General features: G+C 34.4%; 1 protein-coding gene across 2 annotated transcripts in view; it reads right to left on the bottom strand.

The window, feature by feature from the left end:
- The window catches only part of LOC106874539 (guanine nucleotide exchange factor subunit RIC1), a 245,149-nt gene that overhangs the window by 9,410 nt on the left and 225,339 nt on the right, over positions 1–10,400 (bottom strand). For both annotated transcript variants that reach the window (XM_014922306.2, XM_014922307.2), the window contains exons 28-30: positions 6,521–6,642; positions 4,237–4,440; positions 2,227–2,404 (exon numbers count right to left, since the gene is read on the bottom strand). In XM_014922306.2, the coding sequence (XP_014777792.1) occupies positions 2,227–2,404; positions 4,237–4,440; positions 6,521–6,642 (504 nt within the window). The remainder of the gene's footprint in view (positions 1–2,226; positions 2,405–4,236; positions 4,441–6,520; positions 6,643–10,400) is intronic.

The raw sequence follows: 10,400 nt of genomic DNA, 5'->3' as shown, positions 1-10,400 counted from the left end.
ATATATATATATATATATATATATATATATATATATATATACACATATACACAAAGGTATAGAGATGCAACTTAAATACATTGACACAGAATAGATTCAGAGACATCATAGCTAGACACAGCATAGACTCAGTGTTACATGCACAGTATAGATACATAGGTACATGGCATAGATACATAACTATTCAGATACAGCTTGCAGAGTTACATAGACAGCATAAATACAGTGGCACAAAGATACAGCATAGACATAATGTAGATACAGCATAGACATAACATAGATACAGAGGAAGAAGACAGAATGTCTTGTGGCTCTTTATGCTTCTTTTTGTTTTTAAAATTTACTATTATAATTTTGTGTGTTGAAGCTAAAGTAAATGTTACTTCTAATTGCTTTCTTCACCAAGTTTATCTGATTCCATTCTAATTGTATTGTTTTTCCATATAATTGTGACTATATAATTATTTTGGCAGGATGAGTAGGCAGCAGAGTGTTAAGTATGATTGATCCAGTTAATTATATATGTATTATTATGTATCTAATATTACTGTTGATCTCTAATTACCTATCTTGTCTATCAATTACCAATTTATTATTAACCCATCAATAATTATCTATTTACTTAATCCTTCTTATTAATTGAACACAGCTTATCTATTGCAGTTGCAATCTGTTGAGACAAAGACAGCTGGCCATCAGTAAACCTTACAACATAGAATTAATATGGCCGACAGTACACAAATAATCTGTGCTTCTTTATTCAATCATTATTTATCAATTCACTGTATGCAATGCTGGAACCATTCCACTTTACTTAAATTACTGGAGATTTGGCAAACACATAGAAATCAGTATTTTCTAACTATACAGGGAGCTTTTCATACATTAGCTTGACTTGGTCAATGTGATTTGGAAATTTCACACAGCAAACAAGGAACCACATGTTTTAAGGTGCTGAATCTGCAAACAATGTTTTCCGATAAAGGCAGGGCTCACAGTGAGAAATATTTATCCCATCTTAATGGTGATACTTTGGCCAACAAAATAATATTACTAATGGAACTTTCACATTGTATTTCCAGAGTGATGCAATGTTCAACTTTGACACTGAACTACAGCTTTTTAATAGTGGAGAAATATGTTTGAAATCTGAAGCTGAAACCTCAGTAGATACTGGTTTCATGATTCCAGTCCTCAGAAACTGTCATAAACTGTACTTCTTGTATTAAGTACTCTTTAATCTAGTTTATATAGATACAAGTAAAAAGGTAGATGAAATATAAGTAGGCTTGATGAGTATAATTACATAGAATACAAAATACTAAAAAAACAATTTTGTAATAGTCTTATCTTGACAGCTGTTTCGGATGAACTATGGCTTATGCTATAGCCATGCCTGTTACATAAAGATCCACAATGTCACAGGTGTATGGAGCAACATAAGTTCTTATAGCTTTGTGAAACATAGCCATGTGTCCTCATCAGAAGGTATTGGCTAAAAGCCATATATGTATAATGATTAAAGAACTAGAATAAAACAAGATAGATTTATTTAATAATCCATATCCTTACAATTATTTCCATGATGCTGGAAGAATCACTTCATCATCAGAAGAATATCAAGTGAGTGCCTCAAAGAATAGAACAAAGAATAAAATTGTAGACATGTTGTCTGTATCAGTGAGTCAGCAAAACAGGAATTATCAGCCAAAGAGCTGTATACTCATTGACAAGTGAGCAATTAATTAAATAAGACACTGTCAAAGACAGAAGTTTGTGATTATTTAAATGCATGACAAAATGCTTGGAGCAACATGCACCTAATTGACAAATAGAGGACTACTAACAAAACAAACATATGTGATCATATGCATATAAATATAGCAGTACAGACACATTTTTGTCCACATATAAAGAACCAATAATAATAATAATAATTTCTACTATAGGCACAATAAGCACAAGACCTGAAATTTGTGAGGAGGAGGTTAGTTAATTACACTGACCTCAATACTCAACTGACAGTTAATTTAATGACCCTGAAAGGATGAAAGTTAAAAATCAACCTAGGCAGAATTTGAACTCAGAACATAAAGAGCCAAAAGAAATGCTGCAAAGTATTTTGTCCAACACACTAACAATTCTGCCAGTCTGCTGCCTTAAAACAATCTTACATATAATAAACAATGTACTTTATTTCTATTATTAGACTAAAAAACAAGTTACCTGAGTTCAAGATCTGATATGGGAGGACCTTTGTTAGCAACTTCTTGTGATAGCATTTCAAGTTCTTGTGAGATGAGGTCTGAGGACAAAGTGATTGGATCAGCACTAACATCTTGCTCAGCCAACCAAGAACTGTTGTCTGACAGTACTTCAGTTGTTGCAATGCTGCTATCTTCATCTGTGGATATACATTACAAACATTCGCTAGACAGAAGTTTATAATATATTTAAGAGAAGTTAATACAAGGAAAGTGGTGATTACAATAGCATGAGTGAAGACTCAGATATACTCCTTTCTCTCTCAAATCTTTATCTCTCACATTTCTCTCTCTCTCTCTCTCTCTCTCTCTCACTCTCTCTCTCTCACACACACACATTCTTTTTCTCTAATTCTTACCATTTTTTTCTACTTTACAACCTGTATATTGATCAATGCATTCTGGTGAACCTCAGGGTTTGGTTACGTTCTCCACATATATTAAATGCCACACATTCCCATGTGTACCACACTGCACACCTTATTAGATACTTCATCACAGACTTCTGACAACATAGTCTCTTCTGATGGCACCAAGACCCAATCACTATACATTCCAAGATTCCAGTCTTGCCTTATTTCCAACTTACGCATTAAGATCACATGAATAAAATCTTTAAATTCATTATTAATGCAGGACTTTGCAATGATCGATAAACTCTCATTGTGGTCATACTCCACATATATCTTATTGCCAAAACTAAACTTCCTCTTCGGCATCAGAAAATACTTTAGCTCAAATATGTTGCTGACCCTCAACAAATTTCAGGGCTTCCTCCATCTGGGAAATGCTCCCATACCTGGAACATTGCTACTACACACATACACCTCCTGAATTGCATCATAAAGAAAGCTGATAGACAAAGGTTTACCAATACATTACAACCAATGCCTGTTTGACGACTCTTCTATTCTTATTATTCCATTGATTTCTACTCCACAAATACCAAGTAATGTCTTACCTTTCACCATGTACCCAATTTATATCCTATTACCTCTGCAGCTGTCTTACACATTCAATGCTACATTAAATACTTTGCAATCCTTCTTTCCCGCATTTGTATTCTACTAACTACAATTTCCAAGATCAACAGAAGTTCAGACTCAACATTGATCTCACCATTTCTTTTTCTCCAAAAGACCCACTTTAATTAAAATTGTCACATCAAAGTGTGTTTCTTGAAACTTATTTGAGTAACAGACCAGGTAGTAACAATAAACTGCATTAAATCTGTCAGTGTCAGCCTTGGTTACATTATTTTTCCATTTATTAGAAAAAAACTTGGATTCAACTTGATTGGGGAAAAAATAAAAGACAGTTTTAACATTTTGTTATCTTTTAAAGAAAAGAAGTGTCAACTGTCACAACTAGCCATACGTAAATTGAAGCTATAAAAATCAGAAATGTCTTACTTAAAGACACAACGAAATGCCTGCAAACAGAATGTAGGAAGAGTCCATATTTTGAGGAAAGGTAGACCAAAGCCACATTGAAACAGAAACTTGACTTCTGTTGATTTGTGATATTTACTTCTACTTAAATTGACAGTAGAAAATGCAGTAGTATACCCTGATTTTGGGTATGGCATAGTGTTAGTAGATAGATTTAAAAACCAGGATTTTTGTGTCATGAGTTCAATATATTTTCATTGCCTTATTCATTTTTCACCATAGGAACAGAACAAGTCATTTTGGCAACTAAGAAAAAGAAACTTACAATTTTAAATTAGTAAAAAAAAATTACATTTATGTATTATTTTTCTTAAGATGGAAATCGGCAGTATTAAAATTTAATAACTTTCACTTCATGGTGCCAGCTATTTATAAATATTGTGACAGAATTCTCACTGTGGAGACAGTTAATCTAAAATAGTATAAGAAACCTTTTAAGAAATAAACTGTCTTTGAATATTCAGTTTAGTTCTGAAATGTCACCTTGGTTGGGATGAATAATGGTAAATTTTGATACTTACTTTTGTTTGTTTGTGGCTTTAGGAAAACTTCTGCAGATGCATAAGCAGAACTGATTGAATCAACAGTAAGTGGCTGTGAGGTTTCCAGATTCAACAGCTCAGAATTACATTTTGTGGCAGCAGCTGGAGACTCAGAATCCAGACCATTCATAAGATCCATGTAGGCAGGTGAACCAGATGATGGAGTCAAGTTGCAGTTTGATGCTATTTTGTGAGAGAAAGAGAAACACATTTGGTATTTAATCTATATTAATTTCTTTTAACCCCCAAAAGTAACAAAAAATGGTGTCAACTTCTGCAAAAGAATCTCAAAATAAAATAAGTAAAATATTCTTGAATCTTGCATAAAATTTCTCTTGGTGTTCAGAATTTATTTTCATTTTCACATATTCTTAAAGTCCAGAACAACCAAATGTATTTTGTGCTTTTTCTCTAAAAGTCTAGTGCATTTTGTTAAAAACATTTAAGTTCGTTTTAGCAATTTTTTTAATGAATGTTTCCATATTGTATTTAAAGCCACACAAAAACTATCTTATAAAGTACATAATTTGAATTTTCATAACACATTATCAAAGCACAACATTAGAATTCATGTTGAATTCTTCTGACTTATCTTATTGCATATGTTTACTAACTGTTAGTTAAACCTACTGCTGTCTCTAATCATAATTTACTGTAACAGTGAATATCATAGGAACAAGCTGGGCAATGGAGCAAAAACTATATGGCCAAACTGTTTGTAAACTATATCAATCTCAGACATAGTAGGGTTTATCAGCCTGCATTTAAGGTTTGATGTGAAGTTGGCTTATGGTCCTTAATAGTGATAAAAGCATTACGTTAACTAGTGTACAAGGACAGACCTGCTAACTTATGATAACCAGTGAAGTTAAAGATTTAACCATAAAGTTAGACATAGGAGGTAATAGAAGAGAACCATACATATAAATCCACACAAAGAATTATACAAACATACAGGAAATCATACACGCACATGTATACAGACACTAACATATACAGATATATGCATGTGTTCCATAAACAATACACACACGTGCAGGGGAAAATTAGAAAACACATTCCTGAAAAAAGAAATGCAGAAAATAATTTACTATGAATAATTAATTTGTTTTCTTTACAAAACTGTTTTACTTTTATCTATTTTCAGCTATTCAGATCTCTTGATTTATTAAGTGCAGATTTGCTTCCACAAAGTAAACATGATATATTTTTTTGTTCATAAATTATTTGTTTCAAAGAATAACTGAATTTTCACAACTAGTAAAAGCATTGAAACCTTTCTTCAAAAACTGTATTGTGACTTATTAATGCTCAAACTGAAAATATGTCTTATAACCCAGAAGAGATTATTGTTTAGCTACACGTCAACCTTGATCCAGTAGACCTACTATAAAAAGTATTCTACTCATAGCCAGCATGTCTTGCTTTCAGACATAGTATATCTAGAACTACACTATCCAGTATGTCCTTCATTTTTTTTAAAGATGATAGAGTGTAATTTGAGGATAATTTGGATGTGATGTTTAGCAGACTGAGGTTTCTTCAAGGGTTGAGGATTACTATCATCAGATACAAGATAACTCTCCACTTGGGCAGAATGATAGTCTAAATCACAGGTAACATTCCCTAATGATCTGGAATCTATTCCTAGTAAGTATACTGGATAATGTAGAATTAAATGTCTTGCTGAATTATACACTTCATAAATTTGATCTGTATTTGAACATGAAAGTTAACTACCATAGCTACTTCAGTTTAATTATTCTGTTTCAGTAAATGTAGAAACAACTCTCACTTCACTTTCGTTTCTAATGAGAAAGACATGAACATCACAGTATAATTACCCAATCAACTATAAACATACCTTATGTCTATGTAAGAAATGAATATTAACAACTGTGACAGTCTTTATTTGTTCAAATCTTTAAAAATCTCCAATACTTTCAACATGCAGCAATTACTTAAAGTTCTAAAGTCGTTAAGGATGTCGCTAACACAAATTCCTAAACAATCAATTATTTTACAGTGTGATGATGCTAGGTATCTTTCATGTCCAACAACATCAGTTTTCACACTTGTAGCCGATAACTCAATACATGACCTTCATTATTATCCAGTTCTTTCTGTTCTTTGTCACTAATAGAACTCTTGTTTCAGATTAACATTACTTGTATATTTAAATAAACATATCCTGCAGAAGTCAAAATTATAATTAAACATGCACAGTATTTAATACAACAGAGTAGAATGAAGAAATACTAACCAGCCAGTGTTCTCTTCAGATGTTGATAATGACAGCTAGGGGGAATTGGAAATGGCCAATGGAACTGAAGATGAACTTCTCTCACAGCCATTACAAAATCCTCAACTTTGGCAGCACTTAATCTGAGAGAAGTAAAGAAAAAAAAGAAACAAAAACCCAAAATTATATACACAGTCCTAATATATAGATACAGCTGACAAAAGAAATATACAAAAAAAAAACACACATACTGGCAAGCGAATAATGATTGATTCTTGCATAATAATATGATGGAACTCAATAATATGATGGAACATTTCTAGTTAACTCTTATATTTTTAAAGCAATATATTTCCATCAATCATTTCTTCATCACATTTGTACTTGACATTAACATTCCTTCCCTCCCTCACCATCATCATCGTTTAACGTCTGTTTTCCATGCTAGCATGGGTTGGATGGTTTGACTGGGGTCTGGGAAGTCAGAAGACTGCACCAGGCTCCAATCTGATCTGGCAGTGTTTCTACAGCTGAATGCCTTTCCTAACGCCAACCACTCCGTGAGTGTAGCGGGTGCTTTTTACGTGCCACCAGCACAGGGGCCAGAGGTGGTTGGCAACAGCCACAAGCAGTTGGTGCTTTTTACATGCCACTGGCATGGAAGCCAGTCAAGACAGCGCTGGCATCAGCCACGTTTGGATGGTGCTTTTTACGTTCCACTGGCACAGGGATCACAACTACATTTTCCATTTGATTTTCATTTTGATGTTGATGTACTTGACTCAATAGGTCTCCTCAAGCAGAGCATGTCGCCCTATGATCCAAGGTACTTTTGAATGGACTGGGGCTGGTTATGCGAAACTGGTGTAGGATACAGCCGTGAACTCACTTTATTTCCCAAGTCTTCGCAGTCACAGCATATCTCCAGAGGTCTCGGTCTTTCGGCATTGCCTCTGTGAGGCCCAACATTCAAAGGTCATGCTTCACTACCTCATCCCGGGTCTTCCTGGGTCTACCTCCACCCCGGATTCCTTCAACTGTTTGGGAGTGGCACTTCTTCACACACTCTTCATCCACCTGTAGTACATGACCATACCAGTGCAAACAACTCTCTTGCATGCCACATCTGATCCTTCTTATGTCCAAAATTTTATCTCAGGGCGCTTACACTCTGTTGTGTGTGCACACTGACAGTACACATCCAGCGGATCATGCTAGCTTAATATTTAAAGGAATAATAAAGTAAACCAAATATAATATTTATAATAAATGGGTGAACTGATTCTACCAAGTTTAATATTTATGTAAATGTATACTTCATCTGTCTGAAGTGCTGGTAATCCTGATATACAATATGTATTCTGAGATCGATAGGGACCAATGAAGAGATTATAGTCAAGATACTTAACCAAACATTGAAACATGTTTCTTAAATGATGTAAATATGATGGGACTGAGATATCTAATAGAGACGGAACAGTTCCAGCAAATGTGACTGTGGCAAAGGCAAAATGTGATAGAGGTAGGTAAACTACAGCTAATGTGACTGTAGTGAGGACCAAAATGTAAACAGAGACAGAACAGTAGATGACACTTATACGACTAAAACAGTAATCATTACATGAATAACAGACCAGCTGGAGCTACATTCCAGTCTAGAAATGGTAACAATGTTCTCACTGTCTATAATGTCATTAAGAAAGAAAAGAAAGAAAGAAAGAAAGAAATTCAAATATTCAGCAATTTTGATCAAATCTGATATCAGGTTATGTTTTTAATTCTTTGTTTCAGAAGAAACCTGTTGATGATAATGGATCAGATACTGAAGCAGCTTATCTGTATATTTGCAGATAGTCAAGGTGAAAGCCTCCACTGCTGACCCCCCCCCCTCCACACACACACACACCCCACCCAATTACCCCTGCATCTCTTCTCTTTATCATTCCAAACTTCTCGCCTCCCCAAAACTCCTGCACTAATTATTTTGCTAATTTTGTGCACCATGGGATGCAGAGACAAACATTTTCCATGGAATCTTTCTTATGGGGAAAAAATTTGTAAATAATATGTTTATGATTCCCGAAACAGTTTTTAAATTATAGATATTTATCATCTCCTATTATCAGATTCTTTCTATAATACAGATAAAAAAAACAAAAATTAAACTCGATTTTATGGATAGAAAATACCTACAGCAAGTCTGATCAGTCAAAGAATGATATAAATATTTTTCAGACACAACACAGCTAAGGCAATTGCTAGTCCATAGATATCAACACATTTATCTTCCTAGATTTTCTTGCAGCCACAGAAAATATCCAGTAAATGGCTTTATCCAATCAATTGTACTGTATCCAGCTTACATTCACCCATACATACACAAATACACACTCTCCCCTTTCTCTCTCACTTACACACACACACATATACATACAAAGCAACAAAACCTGACACATTTAACCACCACCTTCAGCTTTACACATTGGTCTTATCACATTTGCAACACAATAATTGTTAAATTAATAACGTTATCTCCCAGCAGATAATCTTGTTCACATCACTTGGAATCACTTCACCATTACTTGACGTGATCAAATTGGGATTTATGGAAATTCATCAGAAAATCAAAACAAAAATGATGATGATGATGACGACAACGACGACGATGGAGACGATACATTTTCATTTAACAAGGTGGTATATTTGACAGTCTAGAGAGAGAAGAAAAAATGATCTGGAAGTTCTGTGGCTAATTTAAAAGCAGTCATTATGGTCAGGTCTTGCAACCAATGAGGTATGCACGCTAAGACAGGGAAAAAAAAAGAAATGTGTGCTCAAGGAGAAGAAAAAGAAAGAAGAAAAAATTAAAAACTATTCAATAAAGAAAATCAACCTGATTATTATTATTATTGTTGTTGTTGTTGTTAATAGAAAAATATAAACAATTTTCGCAATGATTCATGGATTAAGTTTTACAGCTTTGTAACTTGTGTACAACTTTGTAACATAGATTAAACAGATTTGTGTGTATGTGTAGACATAGAGTAAAGGAGTAAGAGAGAGAGGAAAAGAGTAGGAGAGAGAGAGAGGGGGAGGCAGAGAAACAGAAGGAGAACAAGGAGAACAAATGTAACTATCTCTCTCACTATACAAGAGTGTTTGGCGGGGTGTGGGGGTTTATGGTGAATCCTCTGTCAGATTTTGATAATGAGAATTCAGTTGTTCAATCAACAGAATGTCCAACTCATTAAATTAATGCGTAAGTGGCTGAGTATTCCACAGACATGTACCCACACCTACGCTCCATCTAAAAGGCTTCCATACTGTTGCTCTCAACCCACTTTCACTTATGAGGCTTGGATCAACTCAAGGCTATAGTGAGGACACTTACTCAGGATGCTACAAAGTCAGTTCAGATTTCATCTCTTCTGCTCAGGGACTGTAGTTCAAAGATTAGCATTAACAATTCCTCCAATAAATGCAACACACATTTTTCTTTCTCTTGATTGTCATAGGCATGGCTGTGGGCTTAAGGCATTTGTTTCCTAACCATATGGTCTTGGGTTCAGTCCCACAGTGTGGCATCTTGGGCAAGTGCCTTCTACTATGGCCTTGGGCCAGCTAAAACCTTGTTAATGGATTTGAAAGGAAACTGGAAGAAGTCTGTCATGTGTGTATGTGTGTGTGTGTTTCTGTGTACCTTTGTCTTAACATCATGTGATGACTGTAAACAAACATAACCATCGTATAGACAATGTTGTTCATTTATAGTCTTCCATAAAAAAAAAAAAATGAAACATATTTCCATAGAGAAATATTATTACCTTATCAGGAGATAAGTAAGGATTGGTCAAGAAGGGCATCTGGTTGTAGGAAATCTGCCTGAGCAAATTCAATTTGA

This window comes from Octopus bimaculoides, chromosome 10 (assembly GCF_001194135.2).
Source record: "Octopus bimaculoides isolate UCB-OBI-ISO-001 chromosome 10, ASM119413v2, whole genome shotgun sequence".
Lineage (NCBI taxonomy): Eukaryota > Metazoa > Mollusca > Cephalopoda > Octopoda > Octopodidae > Octopus > Octopus bimaculoides.
This window is presented reverse-complemented; position numbering and strand designations above follow the sequence as displayed.